We start from the raw sequence: 19,338 nt of genomic DNA on the forward strand, positions 1-19,338 counted from the left end.
TTTACACCGTTCTGGATAGATGATTCTCATTGATTCATCGATAGCCTGAAATTCTTCATAATCCTTCATCATTCCTGCTGCTCTGAGAGTTGCATGTTTGTATTTCCTGCCAGTTTGTGTGTTTCGTATTGTTGGTCTGAGCACACATACACTCTAAAACTATATCACGTGTGTTATACCCACTTTGTTCCTGAATTGCTTATCATCGGTGTGTGTTTTGTCAGAATTACATAATTTTTGTGTTATTATATTTCTCTTTAGGTCTTTTAAGTTTTGTGAATTAAGAGGACTTTCTTGTACCAAAATAAAGATCTTTTATTCTGTTTTATATTTAGTTTTAAAATCTATCCTGATTTGATTTTTTTTTTTTATATGTAGAATCCCAGATAGCAGGATTGAATGACTAGATTTTACAGTGTCATGTACTGAATTGTTGTTCTTTCTTCACTGAGTTAAAATGCCACCTTCATTATAATTATATATGTAGGTCTATTTCTGGATGTTCTCTTCTGTTTTGGTTTTTTTGTCTCGCCCTCCCTAATACCATCCTGTAATTACTGTGGATTTATAGTATACTTAATATCCGGTAGTGTGGGTCCCTACTCATTATTCTTTATTTAAAAATGGACATGTGGTTTTGGAGGGGTTATTTTTTTTTTGCGCAGTCCTCGTGCATTTCTCTTCTGCACTAACTTTAGAATCAGCTTGTCAAATTGCATTAAAGAAAACTCTTGCTGGTACTTCGGGCGTGTGTTGACTTCATAAACTCCGTAGGGGAGCATTGACATCTGGAGAATCCTTCGGTGAGAGTGCTCACGGACAGCATTTCCAAGTGTTCTCTTCCGTAGTGCGGCGATGACCAGCCAGGCACAGGAGGAGGCAGGTCAGCCAGGCGAAGCAGCACAGTGTCAGCAGAGTGGGGTCCCTCTTGGGGTACAGGTGTCTGCTCCCTGATGTGCACATACCTGTGTGTCCGGACGTTGCCTCATCCTGTCTAGGTTGACTTAGATCAGGCGCTTTGCTGTGCGTTTCCAGAAAGCCTCTGCCGGCCACCCCATCAGTCACAGCCTTCCCTTGTTCTCTGCCCTGTTTTCCTGCCGCGTTCACACAGTCCTTGTGGCAACACCAGAGGCAGTGTTTGTGGCTCAGCCGTGAGAAACACAGTCACCTTCACTGCAAGCATACAGAGTTGATTCCCGCCAGCCTCCCAGGCACACCGGCAGTGCAAGGAAGGGTAAATGGGGGTGGTGTTCTGTGCAGAAGGGTTGCTTCAGACCGTCGCCTCTGAGTGAGGATTGCCATCATTTCTTTAGTGAGGTGAGGAATATCCTACTCTATGTTCACCAGTCATCACTCAAGAGAGTTTTTGAGGACTGAACAGTACAGTGTGTCCAGAAAAATATTTCACTTAATGGATTCACATTAATAAGTTTCTGTTCTGTGGTTTGAAAAAATCAGATTGCCAAATCCACTTGTATCGCTTAAGTGTGATTTTTAAGTCATCTGGAGGATTAAGTGCTTATGGATATCTCTGGAGTAGAAGACACAGCAGGGAAAATATGCAAATCTAGGGGCCTTGGCAGCTCCTCAGGGCATCTCCCTGGCTAGCAAGGTGCATGGCATGTTCTTGAAGCATGCAGAAGTCACTGAGGAAGATGATGAGCAGGGAAGTGGTGTGCATGCACGTCCTTTAAGTGTGTAAGAGGAGGCTGTGGTTCCCGGGGTGGAGGAAGGAGTAAGGTAAATGATGAAGCCCTGGTGGGAGGACACACAGAAGGAAACCTCACTGTAGGAAGGGGCCCGTATTCCCTGGACACCTCCAGCTGCTGGACCCGGCAGCAGCTGCTGAGGGGCTCCGGGGCTGGGTGTCGGACTGTGGCTGCCATGCAGCACTCAGACGTCTGGGTACAGGGCGGGCACACGATGGAGGGCTTAGTCTGCCCTCTATGACGTACCAGGGGTACAGGCAGTGAGTCAGCCCTCCAAGCCGCCAGGCCCTGGGTGTCACACCTTCCTTGTTGTGCAGCTGCTGGTCGGCCATCCTGTCCAGGAGGCATAGCTCACACGTGCACTGTATTTTGTTTTCCAGAACTACACTCAGTACATCCCTCTGTCTATATATGACCTGCAGACGTGGATGGGCAGCCCATCAATCTTCGTCTACGACTGCTCCAATGCCGGCTTGATCGTCAAGTCCTTCAAACAGTTCGCCCTGCAGAGGGAGCAGGAGCTTGAGGTGAGGCACTCGCGTCCCCACCCTGAGCTTCCACTGGTTTCCTCCAGGCTGGGGTTGGGGGGCGACCCCCTTCATTCTCAGAGCACTCAGAGCACCATGGAACATTTGGTGCCACAGCTTGGGAGGTATTTGGCTCGAGCTTCGGGGCATATCTTTACGTCTCATTTTACTTCATGTCATTTGATCTGAATAGAAATTAAGTGATGACATTAACAGAGTTGACTTGTGCTCCAGTGGTTTCTGCCCATGATAAGTGTTAATAAAGCAGACACATTGTAGGAGAAATGGACCCGTATCTGGGCAGAGCCATTCAGTTGTACATCTTAGTTGTTGTGTGTGTGTGTGTGTGAGAGAGAGAGAGAGAGAGAGAGAGAGAACGAGAGAGAGAGAGAGAGAGAGAGAATGAGAAACACCCTGCTAAGCTAGATACAGAAAACGAACGCAAATGTTTGCCGTCGGTCACTTCTGTTTTAGGAGCTGGAGAGCCTGTGCCGCGCTCGGCTCATGATGAGGCATTTCACTTGGTTGTTTTAGTTAATATTTGATGTTTGAACCAAACGGTGAATTCTGAAGAGAAATCGTAGAGGCATTTTCAGTTAAGAGACCTCCATCCTGTGGTCTGCACGAGAGTGTGGGAATAAAATATTCTGTAGCCTCGAGGGGGTCATGAATCCCGATTGGTGCTAGTGCGGGAAGTTCTCAGTTCCGGAACAGAAATGGTCCCAAGCACATGGTTCCTCAAGCCTTTTTGGGTCTATTCAATTTTAATGTATTGTTGTGCTTTTCATGTTTCATCAGAGGATGTGCCTGAAATAATCAGCAATAAAATTAGAAATTCTATTTGGTAGAACTTGAAATTAACATGTCATGCAGTTTAATATTTTATATTTATAAATTAAATCCCTAATGCAGAACATTGCATAAGAGTGACTGAGAAATACAGTGCCCTCTATCCTTGGAAATGGAACCCCGCTCCACAAGGCATGATTTTTGTACTCTGTAATAGGAGGGGAAGTCTGTGTCTTGTACCATTCGATTATTACCTTGCTTTTAGGCATTTCATGCACGTTAACCCAAGGGACAGGTTATCTAATGAGCACTAAAGACTCAGAGCACCTAGAGGTGATTTGCTTTTCCTCACATCAACTAATAAATATTGCAAAAAAGATTTTTTTTATATATAAAATATGTTATGTAAATGAAGATGGCAAAGAATGCTGCCTGATTTTCATCCCAATTCATGAGCTTCAGGGTAGTGAAAGAGACCGTACATCCGCCTCCGCAGATCACAGCACCCCACCTTGCACCCCACCGAAGGCGGGCGCTTCCTGGGTGTGGGCCTGAGCGCCAACTGCCCTGCACATGCAGGTTTGCTCCATCACTACCTTGTGGTCTCTGCATGTCGCCAAGCCTTACTCAGCCTCAGAAAACTGTTCATTTTGGTGAGCGCAACAGAAAAGATTTCCATGCATCTTTTTTTGGGGGAAAAATGTTTAATTGACTAATTCTTCATGGGGGAGAGCAAAAGAGAAATACGTTATCTGAAGTGGCAAATAGATGGCAGTGCAAAGTCATACCATATGTTTTATAATTAGTTCTGACTTTTATCTTCCTTCTTTTTTTTTTAATTACAGTGTAGATAAGTCTTGTGTTTTGCCATCACACTTACTATGATTGGCTATTGTTCAGTTGGTCTCTTGCATAAACAGCGGAAATTAAAATGATAAAATTGGCTTCCAGCTAATATCTTAATGTTTGTTTTAGTCATATTATGATGTGCTGCACAAACAGAAATCCTATATAGCCTCTTAGCTTGGTTCTTTTACATAATTCTTACGCACTCTGCAGTTGGTCACATTCTTTGTCAACTTACAATACGTCGTAATGGCTTTTTTGGGTAGATGATGACGTGTGAGTTGAAAGAAGTTGGCAGGTGAAATGGTTGTGCCAACATTTTTTTTAGAAGGATAGCTCCATGCATGGAGCCTGATATGGGATTCGATCCCGGGTCTCCAGGATCACGCCCTGGGTTGAAGGCGGCGCTAAACCCCTGAGCCACCTGGGCTGCCCGTTGTGCCAACATTTAAAAGGTAGAGGGTGAAAGTGATCGCACAGAACACATGACAATTGTTACTCGGACCGGAGAACCTCCAAGGTGCTAATGTTAGCACAGGTGTGACAGGAGTATGTTTGGAGGGGTGGCCGTCGTCTTTCACATTCTCTGTGGCCTTGCCTCATGGCAGGACCAGGAGATTCCCCCGAGGAGCACTGTTGGTACAGCAGGAGGCGCCCCCCGGAAAGCACAGCAAAAATTACTGGTCACGACTAGAACCGCATGGTGGCCAGGAAAACACATTGTCTATCACTCAGTCATCTTCTGTACATTTTTCATGTTGCTTTGTAATTTGAACGTGAGAGAGAGTCTCTGCTTTCAATGTTCTTTCTAATATAAGCATTTTTATTATTACCAAATTAGCATACGGTTAGTGCCAACATTTAAAATGTGCTATGGGGCAGCCCTGGTGGCTCAGTGGTTTAGCGCCACCTTCAACCCAGGGTGTGATCCCCAGGGTCCCAGGATCAAGTCCCACATCGGGCTCCCTGCATGGAGCCTGCTTCTCCCTCTGCCTGTGTCTCTGCCTCTCTCTCTCTCTCTCTCTCTCCTCTCTGAATAAATAAATAAAATCTTAAAAAAAATAAATAAAAATAAAAGGTGTTATGGGCCAGCGATGGTGGAGCCGTCCCTGCCGCACGTACCCCGCCAGGGCTCTGCTCCTGAAGGGAACCTCTTTTGTTCCTCTAGTGAGTATCTGCAGGTGGAGACAATGTGCTTGCACTGGTGCTTCTTGATTCTAAAACATGGCAAATGTCAAAAACTCGAGGACTTGATTACAATTCACTGAGCGGCTGAATTGGGTGCTGTGGTTCCCATTTTATAATAGTTTTTGTTTGTTTCTTTGATTTTCCTGGAGACTTTCTCATTTCTTCTTGTCTTCGATCTTTCACATTTCCTGGGTTCCCAGAGTTGCAGGGATTGCGTGGCATCCCCCCAGCTGCTCCTTGTTGGCGTGGCTGTCCTGAAGGCGCCTCCAGGAGCTGCCATCCTGGGGTCTCCCTTCACTGCCTGCTGGGTGCAGCCGCCATTTCCCAGGCCCCACCTCGGCCTCTTTCTTGGTTTTCCTCCTGGTTCTGCCAGGGCACACCCTCCAGGCCAAAGCTGAGGAAGGATGGGTGGGGTAACCTTTCTCAGCCCTTCACTGAGTATCTACATCTGGATGCTTCTAGCGGGAAGGGATGGGACAGCTCTCTGCCAGTTTCTAAACCCGCAGCAGCTTGTCAGGAAGGTCTGTGGGGCGCTCCACGCCTTGTTCATGGTGCTGTCAGTGCCCTGGCCACTCTTACTCTCTGCTCTGGCACCCGCAGCTGCTGGTGTTCTCTCCTGCCGGCTACAGGACACCCGTCGGTGAGGCAGGGCCAGCACATCTGCCAAGTGGCCTTCCCTTTTTATCTGTGGCTGGCCCTGGGTGACTTGGGGTGCGAGTACTGGACGACCTGGGTGTGAATGTAGCCGTGTGGTGTGTGTGTGCAAGGCCTACAAGGCACCTGGGCATGGCAGTGGGTGTGGTGGTGGGCACAGTAACGCCCCTCGTTCCCCAGAGACACAAAGCCTGCGTCCTGAACACGGTCTTCAGGGACTGTGACTGGTGCACGGCTGTTCCTAGGTGGCCAGCGGGGAGCATGTCTTCTCCATACCAGGACTGTCCTGTACCGCTCCATCCACCTCTCTGCGGCCTCCTCTCCTCTTCCTGCCTGCTGGTGCTCTGCGACACTCTTCTTGTGATGCCTCCAAGCCGGTCCCTCATCTGCCCTCCGTCCTCTGCTCACTATTGTCCAGCCCATGGCTGCTGGCCTGCCTGGCACCCCGGCTTGCAGAGACCTGTTGTGTGGACCCTCGTTTCCACAGTGACAGACTCGCTCCTTTAGCACTGCTGAATCCACAGTGATGGAACCACCCTGTTTCCTGTTGGTGATCCTGTGTATGAACTGAACGTGATGCAGCATTGTCACGCGTGCATCTTAGCAACTACATTTTACGTCACAGTTAAACTAAGAACTTCTGACAAGAAAGGACTAACCGCAGACTCTTCATGTCTCTTCGGAACTTGTTAAATGTGCATTTTATAGAACTGTAGGTAACGGTTCTGAGGTCTCACGGTCCTGACAGCACATCAGGTGGATGCCCATGGCCTTCACAGCCCAGTCTGCAGTCTGTGCCAGGGTCCTGCTTGTGTTGCGGTGCCCGTGGGTGATGCCTAACACTGCAGGCTAGTTCCCAGCGTGCCTGCAGAGAGGCGCGGGTCCTGACTACTGTTGACTGCGAGGAGTCTGCGTGTGTGGATGTGTGATGTTCTCTGAGCACTTGGCATGGGGACATGGGGTACTGCTGCTGGCAGCGGCTTGAGGCGCATCCGGCTTCATCGTTCTGGTGCAGCTGCTTCATTCCAGCTGCAGAGCTGTCACCTGTAGGTAGCAGAGAAATGAGAAGTCAGTTACACTGTAGCTGTGTTCATGTTCTCCTTTAGGTTTTAAATGATGCTACTCTGTGGGCTTGCAAATAGCATCCCCCCTCTTCTCTGCATTACGTCCATCGCCCCATGTGCTAAATCTTCTGTTAGGTTTATGTAGATTGTTCTTTTCTATGCTGGAGGTGGGTGATGACACTGAGCTGTCTCCCATGTTGAAGAATGAAGCTCCCATGCATTTGCAGGCGGGAATTCTCAGCTGGGGAAGTGGCCGGGGGCTCAGGGGTCTGGCTGCAGGTGTAGTTACCATGCAGGGGCCATCCCATTTCCTGGGATGTCAGCTGCCTCACTAGCTGCCCTGCTTTGCCCCAGGTGCATCAGTAACTCTTTTTAGCAAAGAAAACCTGAGTGCTTTCTGGGGAGGAGTGGTGAGGCTCATAGCAGGGCACCTGGCTCCAGGCACATGGGTGAGCAGTGGCTGTCCGATGACCCATCTTCAGGTGACACTGGTCTTCCAGTCCACACACACACTCCAGGCTGTGCCCGGTGATCGCCCTTCGCCTCTTGCTTCTCTGCACACATTCTAGACAGTTTCGTTCCCTCTTTTTAGTAAAGACTGGTCAAGTTCACTCATCGATACCTTATACTTTCTGTATAATAAGCAGTAAGAATTCACAATAGGAAAGGTTTTCAAAACTAATAGTGATAAGAAATGTATAATGTACTTGATATTCTTGCACACACACACAAAACAGAATAGGGTTTCATTTGTAATTTAAGAAGAAATATTACCATTTCGACTGTTTATAGAAGAGAGAATGTGGGTTTAATCTAAAAACAAATACAGCAGAAGCCCCTTTAATTGGGATCCAACTGGCTGGGGAGAAGAAAGCCATCCTTTATGGAAATAAAAGACCCAGAGGGACAGCTGGCCCCTAGTGGGCTTTAGGGGGCTGCTATGCTGACCAGAAAACATAACAGCTCGTGGAAAAGCCGTGGTAAGAAAGCAGCCTCTAGAGCACCAGGACTGTCACTGCGAGTGGGAGTGGGCACCGGGCAGCGAAGGTCCATGGTAGGTGGGAAGGTGGCCTCAGGGGAGGTGCAGAGCAGGGCTGGGCTCCCCATGCCAGGGCCACTGCTGCTGGCTCATCTTAGGTGGGCACAGCTCCCTTTTATTTGTGCCACATGTTCTGTTGCAGAGCATTTTACAATTCATCCCATTGTCCGCCTGTGCAACAGAAAGAACTCGATCAGCCCCCAGACTCTGCTGGACTGGCTCATAGGGAACCCTGAGATCTCTTCCGTCAGCTGCTGTTATAGTTCCCTGCCTGTAATCTGACTGCTCAGGGAGGAAGAGAAGTGATTTTTCTGCATGAAACGTTTTGGAGCTCTCATGGCTGATGGTACAGGGTGGACCCGTGGGCTAGTAGCGTGTGTTGCAGTTCATCACCTTTCAGGGCATAACTGCCCCTCTGCTTCCTTGCAAACACTTCCTGGGGCCCGCGGCGTCCTCAGCTGACCACACGCAGCCGAGTGTTACAGGGTAATCGGACAGCAAGGTGTATGTTGTCTTGCAGTATCTGTTCTACTGGTGTCCTCGGCTGTAATTTAGATATGTTATGTAAACCTGTCAAGGGCGCCTCAATTGAGGTAGACATTCGGGAAATATTTACAATTGTGGTCACATAAGTGCATTCACATCTGAATAAACTACCTTTAATTGTCTTCTTTTGATATGTTCATGATTCATTGAATGTGTTTGGATTTTGATTAACTTCCATCAAATTTAAAAAGAAACAAAGAAAAAGTGATTAATCCAGATTCATGAATATAAAGTACAAATTGCAGCCATCATGAAACTGAGAGTGTCTCCAAAGATAAATCTAGAGCTTAATCATTTTATCTAACTTCATCTGTTTTAAAATACACCAGGATGTGCTCAGTATTCTAGAGCCCAGATCCTGGCTGGTGCTCTGGGTTGTGGTGCAGGCCGGTCTGCATGGCCCGTCCGCTCTCATGGGGCATCTCCCCACCACCAGCCCGGCCCAGAGCCAGAGGACACTAAGGTAATGGCCAGATACGCTCTCTTGCAAAGATCCTGGCGGCATAGGGCAGCAGAGCCTCTGTGGCAGCGTTTCTCTGTCTGTATTAACCAGGTAAACACAGAGCCACGCAGGGGGAGCAGGGTGGGTGGGAGGCTGCCACCCACATGGAGGACGGGACCCCCCACACAGGTGGTGTCTGCACACACAGCTCAGAGGCCAGGAGACGTGCTCACCCCCCTGCTCCCCAGCTGTGTGCCGTAACAGTCCATGCAGTATGGCTCAGGGAGGAAGGCATGCGGATGCAGCAGAGGGAACGAAACTGTGTTGTTTTGGAGACAAGACAGTCATCTGTGTTGAAATGTCAATCCTAAGGATCTAATTGACAATTACTGAACACTGGACCACCAGCAGCAAATATACATCCTTGTCAAGGGTCGTGGGACATTCCTCAAAATAGAGCATGTCCTGGGTCATAACACAGGCCTCAACAAATATGAAATAATTGAAGTTGCAGAGTATGTTCTTCAACCCAAGTAGAATCACCTAGAAGTCAGTGATAGGAAGATAGCAGAAAAACGTTGGAGTAAAATTAACAACACATAAATGATGGGTCAGAGGTTCCTACTTGCCTGAGTCCGTTTGGGCTACTGTAACGGAACAGCATAGGCCGGGGGCTTGTGATGGACAGAAATGCACATCTCACAATTCCGGAGGCTGGAGTCCTAGGTGAAGGCGCCAGCGTGGGCTGGTGGGGGCCTTCTCCCTGTGTTCTTGCTCGATGGAAGGGGCTTCTCTGACCAGGCACTGGCCCCACTCCTGAGGCCTTCACTCGAGGGCCCCACCTCCCAGAACCACAGCCACAGCGCTACCTCAGGAAGCTACGGGAGGAGAACCACATGAACCCGGAGCAGCCACAAGAAAGACCAGAGTGGCTGTAAGAGCAGAGATCACTGGCATTGAAAACAGAGAAAGAGAAAACCCAGGAAGCAGAAAGCTGCTTCTCAGGAATCATCAATAGCACAGATAAATCTCTAGCAAGACCAACACACAGGGGAGGAGGGAAGAATCCGGATCCTGCAGCCATTAAAAGAACAGTACAGGAATACTGTGGATAACTTCGCACTCAGGAATTCGACAGCTTCCAAATATGGACCAGTTCCTGCAGAACCACAAACAGAAGCCCGGCCCAAGATGCGATACATCATGTGAACAGTCTAATAACCACTAAAGAAACTGAATTTGTAATTTAACAGTTCCTGAAAAGGAAGTCTCCAGGCCCAGGTGGTTTCACTGGAGAATTGCACCAAACTTCTGAAGAAGCATTCATACCAGGGGGGTGCACAAAGCTTGCCCAGAAGGTGGAAAAAGGAGGGAATTTTGTTACCCTGCTGTGGAAGGGGACCCACAGGACAAAAGGGAAAAACAAAACACCGCAAACCACTCTCACACACTTAGATGTAGAAATCCTCAAGCAAATAATAGATTGGTTCTAGTAATCTCTGAAAGTAATTATACTCGATGACTGAGTGGGATTATTCCTGACATGCAAGTCTGGCTTAATTTAAAAAAGAAACAACAATGAATGGGACTCACCACCCCAATAGACTAGAGAAGAAAGACCATGTGATCAGTTGATGCAAAAAAAAAAAAAAAAAAAATTTGACAAAATCCAGCATGTTTCCATGTTAAAAACATAATACCTCTTAGGGATGCCTGGATGGCTCAGCAGTTGAGTGTCTGCCTTTGGCTCAGGGTGTGATCCCGGGGTTCTGGGATCGAGTCCCACATTGGGTTCCCTGTGAGGAGCCTACTTCTCCCTCTGCCTGTGTCTCTGCGTCTCTCGTAAATAAATAAATAAATAAATAAATAAATAAATAAATAAATAAATATCTTTGAGGGGGGAAAAAACCTCTTAGCAAACTAGGGAAAGCGGAGAATGTCTTCAGCTGGACGGAGAGCCTCTCTGTCCTCGTACTCATGGTAAGAGACTGTTTCCCCCCAAGATCAGCAACGAGGCAGGACTGTCTGCTCCCAGCATTCTTACTGCATGTGATGTTGGCAGGCCTGGCCAGCAGCAGACGGTAGGAGGAGATCATCCCTTCCAGGGAGATGAGAGCAAAACCACAGTGAGGCACGCTTCACACTCACCAGGACATCTAGAATAGAAAAGAAGGGTGATTCTCAGAGCTGGCAAGGACATGGGGGACTCAGGAGCCCTCACGTGCTGGCGGGAGCGCAAGGTGTGGCGGCCGCTTGGAACAGAGCCTGCTGGCTCCTCACCTGTTACACTGGGAGCTGCGGTGCAACCCAGTGATTCGACTCCCGGCTTGTACCCAAGAGAGTTGAAAACATATGTTCACACAGACACGTGCACACACGTGTTCATAGCAGCACTATTCGCAAAGCCAAATGGAAATTCTCTTCTTGAAGTAGAAGGCTGCAGGATTCCTCGGCACCCCCTTTCCTTTGGCTGCTGACCGTGTAGGAGTCACTGGGGGTAGAATTTGGTTGCAGATTCGAACTAAGCATCCTCACTGAGGTACAGAATGGTTCTAGAGCATGTTAAAGACTGTTCAGTCGCTAACAGCTAGAAGACTTCGCACAGTGGAAGGTCCATTCGGAGGAGCTCCCCGGGTGATGGTGACAAACGTGCTACAAAGAGGCTCTTTTCTGCCCTTTGACAGGCAGCTCGAGGGCTCCGGGGCGTCAGGGAGGCCTTCATCCAACAAGACTGACTCCTGGTCTCCTGGACAGCTGGTGGCCCCCAGCTGTGGGTACCAGGGGCTGTGACATTGCTATTTAGTATTTGATAAGATGCAAACTTATGTACGTTACTGATGAGAAATTCCTGCTGCTTTTACCTGCTGGTTTTAGGACAGTGTCACATGATAGAGGCTGCATCGCTCTGAAAGGAGCTGGGTCAGCAGTACACGGAGTCCTTGACGGACCTCAGTCTCTCTGCACTTTGCAAGGTGTCCATAGTAAGCAGGCGTCTTTGAGTTGAGCACAGAAGTTGCTGTAACCAAAACCAATTACCAAGTCAATGTTATTCTCACAAGTTCATCTTTTACAGGCCCCTGAAGTTACCAGTACTTTCATCTCTTTATAGAGGTGTCTTGTGCATGTGTATGCCTTGGGAAAAAGAAGCAGTGTGATGTCAGTTTTCATGGAGAAAATGAGAGACGCGGGCGTGCCCCCGGTGGCCCCTGCAGCAGTGCTTTCTGAGATGAGTGTTTCCTGGCCCTCACGAGCTCCGCATGACCTACACGCGTGGGACATGGAGCAGATGTCTCTGTTGGATCTGCTTGCTGTGTATCACATCTCCAGAGTTTTCTGGACCCTTCCCAAATCCTCCAGAAGGCTCTAGTGAGCTTTGAAACTTGAGATTGTTTCATGTGTTTGAGTCTCTAGATTCCCCAGAAGAAACCCCCTTGGGTGAAGGTGCGTGTTGGGTGATGCTGGCACTGCTCTTGCGGGTGTCTGGGCGGCTTTTCAGAGTTCCCTGAGTTGCGGGTAGTTACCATACATGCAGGCTGTTTCCAAAGAGTGAGTTCGATTAAAAGGTCAGTACGAAACCAATTAAATAATGTGTAGGAAATACCTCATCCATTAAGATAGGTATTTGTCTTTCTAGGTTAGCCCGTCTGAAAAATAGTGATTCGTTGGTGGAATCCTTGGCCTTGAATGCCATTTTTTAATGTAAATGTTAGCATCCTACTTATCCCTAAAGCAGAGTTTTCACCTGCCTTCTGTGTGCCTGGCAGTATGGTGGGAAGGAAGGGCCCCTGACCAAATGCTTCCTACTGAACAGGTGATGCCAGGTCACTGCAGCTCATGTGCAGCTAGACCACCTGGTCCCCGTTGATACGATGATGATGTGCTGCAAGGGGCTTGTGAAGAAGTCGGGGTTTCTGTCAATGCCATTTTGAGTTGGGAACTTAGTTTCTAGCAGCTGTATTTGGAGTAAGGCTGTTTCTCCACGTACCTGCCATTTCCTCCTTCAGCGTCCATGGAATGCCTCCTGTACCAGGACTTTGGAGGCTTTGGGCCAAATGCCAGTGAGGCCCAGGGTGCAGACTGCACAACCTTGCCCCTTGTGGACCGGACAGGACAGACTCCTGCACGCTTACGGGAGGCCTTGTAAAACCCACCGAACTGTGCCATGGTGGCCAGCGTGTGAACCACCCACCTCTTTACCTCCCTGTGGGGCCTGTGTGTGCCACGTGGGTGACCTTGGTGTGACAAAGTGCTGCACTCCCAAGGGGTGTGAGATTTCAGACACTCCGTGGAAAAAGCAAGGGTGGAAGAGGCACAGGGTCTGTGCTTGTGGCCAGGGGGCCTGCTGGTCCATTCTCAGCTCCATCAGAGAGGAATCTTTTTTTTTTTTTTTTTTTTAGTAGGTGTTTTAATTATTTTATTGTTAATTTCATTTCTTTTTTTTTCTTTTTTTTAATTTATTTTTTATTGGTGTTCAATTTACCAACATACAGAATAACCCCCAGTGCCCGTCACCCATTCACTCCCACCCCCCCCCACCCTCCTCCCCTTCTACCACCCCTAGTTCGTTTCCCAGAGTTAGGAGTCTTTATGTTCTGTCTCCCTTTCTGATATTTCCCACACATTTCTTCTCCCTTCACTTATATTCCCTTTCACTATTATTTATATTCCCCAAATGAATGAGAACATATAATGTTTGTCCTTCTCCGACTGACTTACTTCACTCAGCATAATACCCCCCAGTTCCATCCACCTTGAAGCAAATGGTGGGTATTTGTCATTTCTAATGGCTGAGTAATATTCCATTGTATACAGAAACCACATCTTCTTTATCCATTCATCTTTCGTTGGACACCGAGGCTCCTTCCACAGTTTGGCTATTGTGGACATTGCTGCTATGAACATCGGGGTGCAGGTGTCCCGGCGTTTCATTGCATCTGTATCTTTGGGGTAAATCCCCAGCAGTGCAATTGCTGGGTCGTAGGGCAGATCTATTTTTAACTCTTTGAGGAACCTCCACACAGTTTTCCAGAGTGGCTGCACCAGTTCACATTCCCACCAACAGTGCAGGAGGGTTCCCTTTTCTCTGCATCCTCTCCAACATTTGTGGTTTCCTGCCTTGTTAATTTTCCCCATTCTCACTGGTGTGAGGTGGTATCTCATTGTGGTTTTGATTTGTATTTCCCTGATGGCAGGTGATGCAGAGCATTTTTTCATGTGCTTGTTGGCCATGTCTATGTCTTCCTCTGTGAGATTTCTGTTCATGTCTTTTGCCCATTTCATGATTGGATTGTTTGTTTCTTTGCTGTTGAGTTTAATAAGTTCTTTATAGATCTTGGAAACTAGCCCTTTATCTGATACGTCATTTGCAAATATCTTCTCCCATTCTGTAGGTTGTCTTTTAGTTTTGTTGACTGTATCCTTTGCTGTGCAAAAGCTTCAGAGAGGAATCTTAACGTGGAAACAAATCAGAAACCAGAAAGCTCAAACTCAGGAACCTCTAGGATTTCTCCTGTGAAAACAGACTTCTCTCTGAAATGGAAAATAAGAATGTGGAATCTATTTTGTCCATAATGGCCGCGTCTTCCCCGCGAAGTTCAGCCCTGTTCACATTCTCTATGCGGGCACTGGTGCTCCTGAAAGCCTGCCGCGCACCAGACTCCAGAGGTTTGCAGGCCTGGCAGCCGGTTCTGGGGCAGTCTCCCATGCCAGCAGGTGCTCTGCTGACTGGCTGAGCTGAGTGTGGGATGCGAGGGGAGGATTCGGGTGTGACTCTGCTGTGTTATTTATTTTGATCCAGTGAGGGGTGGGTGGACAGGGAGGACCTCAGGCAGCCTGCTCCGTGCAGAACCTGACATAGGGCTTGGTCACATGATCCTGAGATCACATCCTGAGCTCAAGCCACCCAGGTGTCCCTGTTTGCTTCAAAAACCCCAGTCTTGGGACACCTGGGTGGCTCAGTGGTTGAGCGTCTGCCTTTGGTTCAGGGTGTGACCCCGGGGTCCCGGGATTGAGTCTCACATCGGGCTCCCCGCAAGGAGCCTGCTTCTCCCTCTACCTGTGTCTCTGCCTCTCTCTGTGTGTCTCTCATGAATAAATAAATAAAATCTTAAAAAACAAAAAACGGGGGATCCCTGGGTGGCTTAGCGGTTTAGCGCCTGCCTTCATCCCAGGGCCTGATCCTGGAGACCCGGGATCAAGTTTCGTGTCAGGCTCCCTGCATGGAGCCTGCTTCTCCCTCTGCCTGTCTCTCTCTCTCTCTCTCTCTCATAAAAAAATAAATAAAATCTTTTAAAAAAAATAAAAAGTTTAAAAAACAAAAAACCTAGTCTCTGGTGATGGCTGCACAGTGTGAGTGTACTCGGTGCCACTGAGCTGTATTCTCAAAATGGTTGAAATGGTAAACTTCATGTTACCTGTATTTTACCACCATTACAAAAAACCCATTCCTCTAAAAGTTGTGGTTTTTTATTAAAAAGTTTAAGTATTTTTTATTATTTAGTAGAATTTGGCATCCTGGGCTCAATGCTCCTGATGTAGGATGGGTTGTCAGTAAAACTACACCATTTACTACCTTCCATTTCCATTTGAGAGTAAGAACCAGGTTTGCTCAGCGGTAGTAATTACACCTCACGTCATCCGCGTGTTGCACACGAGCAGGTGAAGATGGCTCTGCCTGCATTTAGTCTGAATGCCCTGCACCTGGCTGGCAAAGCCCCCCAGAGCACCCTGCCCGTGTCCCGGGCTGGGGGTGTCGGCCGGGTCCGGAGGGGCGGTGCAGCCTGGAACCGGGAGCAGCCTGTTGGGTGACCCTGGCACTGACCGAGGGGTGGGTAGCACATGCCATTCCTTGGGGGCTCTGCTCTCTCATCGTGGAGGATCTCTAAGAGTGGAAGCAAAACTTACTTCATGGGGCCGTTTTAAAAAGCACATGAGCTAGTAACTGGGAAAGAGCTCGGAGGAAGGTCGACCACTGTCGACAACCTCACGGCGGTTGTCCGTGAGGAGCAGACACGGAGTCACACCCAGCGGGTGCAGGCCTGACACAAAGCAGCGGCCGGCGGTGGTCGCCGTGTTGTGCCTTCCTGCCCCTGGCGGAGCCCTGATGGTCCAGAGGGAGAGGAAGGGGGCCGGCCGCGCTGGGGCTTGTAACCCAAGGGTCCCTTCCCGTGGCCCACACGCTCCACCATCGTTGTCCCTGGCCCTGGGGCCCCGTGACTGCGGGCAGGATGATGCTGTCACCGCGTTTCGTTTCTGGGGATGGACACCACCTGCGTTCGGGCCCCCGACTAATAGCTGTCCTTCCAGGTGGGTCATGGCTGTTTGTAGATGAGCCGGTGACCCGGTCCTGGAAGCTGTGTGGGCCCACGCAACCAGCATTTTCTGGGTTTTAATTTTCATTATTTTTGTTACCTGTTGCCCTGCCACACCGGCCCACAGGGCAGCTGATGTGTGGGAGACTCAGAGCCCCTTCGCAGTCGACATGACTCATCCGCTCACCCTCTGCTGCCATTGTGCTGTCCCCGGGGGACAGCTCTCTGCTCCGTGCCCCTGCTGGGCCCAGCGCCCAGCTAGACACCCTTCCCCCAGAGCCGCTGCGGGGCAGGCAGACCAGGGTGGGGCCCTGGCACATTCATCCTTCATCTTTCTGAAAGGGGCAGCAGAACCACTGGTGGGTGACGGGATGACCAGATTGCCACACGAGTGCAGCGCTGGTGATGTGTGTCGCTGGGAGGGGTCCCAGGCCACGTGCCGGGAAAAGGGGCTCGGGGCATGAGGCTCCCAACTTCGGTGAATTCTGCTGATTTTCAGAACGGCACACCCTCAATGTAGAGGAACCAGTGTGATCCCTGTCTTCCTAAACCGTGGATGTCCCCCACGCTTTACTTCCAGGGCCCCTACGACCACTCTCAGTGAGGAAATATCCCTGCTTCAAAGAGAAATTAAATTCTGCGTTAAAACAGAAGAGCCCTCCTCCCTGGTTACAGAGTTAATACACACTTGTTAGCAGGGTGTTTTGAAATGTCTGCTGAAGCTCACGGAACATGGAAGCAGCTGGGTGGCCACGGGGCAGTGAGCCTCCGTGTGTCTCCAGCCTCCCCCTGCTGTGGTTCTGCCGTCAGCTGTTTGGTGGTGGCCGCTGTCTATACCCTGAACATCCTCCCGTGTCAGCACACCAAAATACGTCACGCTGGACTAAAGACTAGAGTTTATTTTTAACTTTTTAAAAGATTTTATTTATTTATTTATTCATGAGAGACAGAGAGGCAGAGACACAGGCAGAGGGAGAAGCAGGCCCCATGCAGGGAATGGATGTGGGACTCGATCCCAGGACCCCAGGAATACGACCTGAGCCAAAAGCAGACACTCAATCGCTGAGCCACCTGGGTGCCCCAAAGACTGAAGTTTAAAATAAACACGAAGACCCAATATGAGACTCCGAGGGAAATACTGCTTAAACGTTGGTATAATCACAGTGCAAGGAGGGACCTTAACACAGAAAACACTTGAGAGAACTTACAGGCGGAGACCCGCCTGGCGGTGTCGGGGAGGAACCTTGGTAAGGGGCGCGAGGCCGTGTGGCAGGAGGGCGTGCAGCCTGCGTGTGAGTCTTTTCGTTCGGGGTTGCGTTTCCAGCCAACGCTGCAGTCATCCATGACCACTAAGCCACACTCTTCCTGTTCTTCCCTGCAGGTCGCTGCCATTAACCCAAACCACCCACTCGCGCAGATGCCCCTGCCTCCGTCCATGAAGAACTGCATTCAGCTGGCGGCCTGTGAGGCCAACGAGCTCCTGCCCATGATCCCCGACCTCCCGGCCGACCTGTTCACGTCGTGCCTCACCACCCCCATCAAAATTGCCCTGCGCTGGTAAGTGGCTCCTGCCGCCGTGACTGGGGCTCCCCAGGGGGCCCCGGTGGCATGGATCCCAGGGATCGACCTGGGCTTTACAGACCCGACTGATGGGCGCAAACTCAGCATCCTGAGGCTCGGGCTTTACTTACGGAGAATTAAAGAAGGGCTCTCCCTTTTGGGCCAGTGGCATGTTCGTTTGTCGTTGTGTGATTCCCCAGAACACCCTCTCCCGACCTGCCAGCTGTGAGCGTGGCCTAAGCAGCGGCATTGGTCATCCTGGAGCTCAGGCCGTCGTGACAAGGAGAGCCCTTTGATCCCGAGCTAGAGTGGAACCTTAATCTTTCAGTTTATTCGTGGCAGTAAAACGAACTGTGATCCTTTCCTCCTCCACTCTTTATGGCAGTCCAGTGCTGTCGAGAACACGATTGAGGAAATGGGTGGGATGCTCCAAACTGTAGAATTTGCCTTAATGACCCTGCATCAGTGGCAGGACCCACCATGGAACGCATGAGCTCTGTCCTCCAAATCCAGGTTTCTGCTGCAGACTACCATACCGCCTTTATTCTCTACTTTTCCATTTTATGTTTTGCCAAAAATCTTCTGGGAGGCAGCTGGGAGAGGAATACATGTCGAGGAGGGGCAGGAGAAGCTCTGGGGGACATTTTCCAGGGTTGTTTGCCAGGGCGGCCTGACACACAAACGCACAAGCCCAGAGAAGCAGCCGGAGACAAGGGTGGACTCTGGGGTAGCGCAGTGATGGGCTCCTGGGGAGACCCCCGAGAGCCCGAGCTGCTTGCTTGGACCGAAGCTGGGACTTGCTGCCTTGCCTCTGCAGCAGTGTTTCCACTCAGCAGTGCCCTGGGTGAGAGGTTAACGGTGCTGGGCTGGCTGAGCAGCACCCCTCTGCCACTCCCACCCTCGTCCCCAAAGCCCAGGGAGAGCATCCTGTGGGGCGACTTACCCCTAAGCAGTGAGCGCAGGGAGAGAGCTGCCCAGAGGGGCTGGCAAAGGGGTGACCCACTGTGCCCCTCAGCAGCCTGGGCTCATCCCCCAGCTGACCTGGGCCAGGGCCTGCCTAGGGATGTGCCCCCCTGTGCCCCGAGAAGCAGAAGTCAACGCTGAGGGCATAGCCAGCACAGAAAAACACTACAGAACGGCCACCAGCAAGTGTGTGCACACGATAGGGAAATGAAGGGAGGAAGATGCTAGAAGCAAGAGGCAGGACTGCAAAGCAGGAATACACAGACGCGGCCAGTGGAGCCGCAGGAAGAAGGAACACGGATTTGCGGCAGAGGAGGGCAGCTGCAGCCTGGATCAAGCTGGAAGGGGACGTTGAGGAGCTCAGAGCAGCAGCACGGGGCACGGAGAACAGGACAGAAGGACAGGCAACTCAGAGAGATGGACTCTCCCACCTGCAGGGAGAGGTCGGCAGAGGTGCTGCTTCCTCAGGGTCACACATCCGCATTCCTGGGACGTGGGGAAGAGGCCGAAGCTCAGGCCGAGGGACGCCCACCTGCCAGGAGGACTCATGGCTTCTGCTGTCATCCATCTCCCCTCTGGTGCAGCTCGTTGAGGGTGGGTCTTCACTCCCTGGGTGGTTTGTGAATTTTCTTGGTAACTGCCCACAGTGCTTGGTGGCCATCGGCAACCCTTATAGGTCCATTGGACGTGACCACAGGAAG

The 19,338-nt window shown here is 50.0% G+C and overlaps 1 protein-coding gene across 4 annotated transcripts in view; it reads left to right on the forward strand.

Annotated features, from left to right (window-relative positions):
- Positions 1 to 19,338, forward strand: part of RPTOR (regulatory associated protein of MTOR complex 1) — a 333,774-nt gene that overhangs the window by 146,445 nt on the left and 167,991 nt on the right. For all 4 annotated transcript variants that reach the window (XM_077854547.1, XM_077854548.1, XM_077854546.1 and 1 more), the window contains exons 5-6: positions 2,090 to 2,236; positions 17,496 to 17,671. In XM_077854547.1, coding sequence (XP_077710673.1) covers positions 2,090 to 2,236; positions 17,496 to 17,671 — 323 coding nt within the window. The remainder of the gene's footprint in view (positions 1 to 2,089; positions 2,237 to 17,495; positions 17,672 to 19,338) is intronic.

This window comes from Canis aureus, chromosome 16, assembly GCF_053574225.1.
Source record: "Canis aureus isolate CA01 chromosome 16, VMU_Caureus_v.1.0, whole genome shotgun sequence".
NCBI lineage: Eukaryota > Metazoa > Chordata > Mammalia > Carnivora > Canidae > Canis > Canis aureus.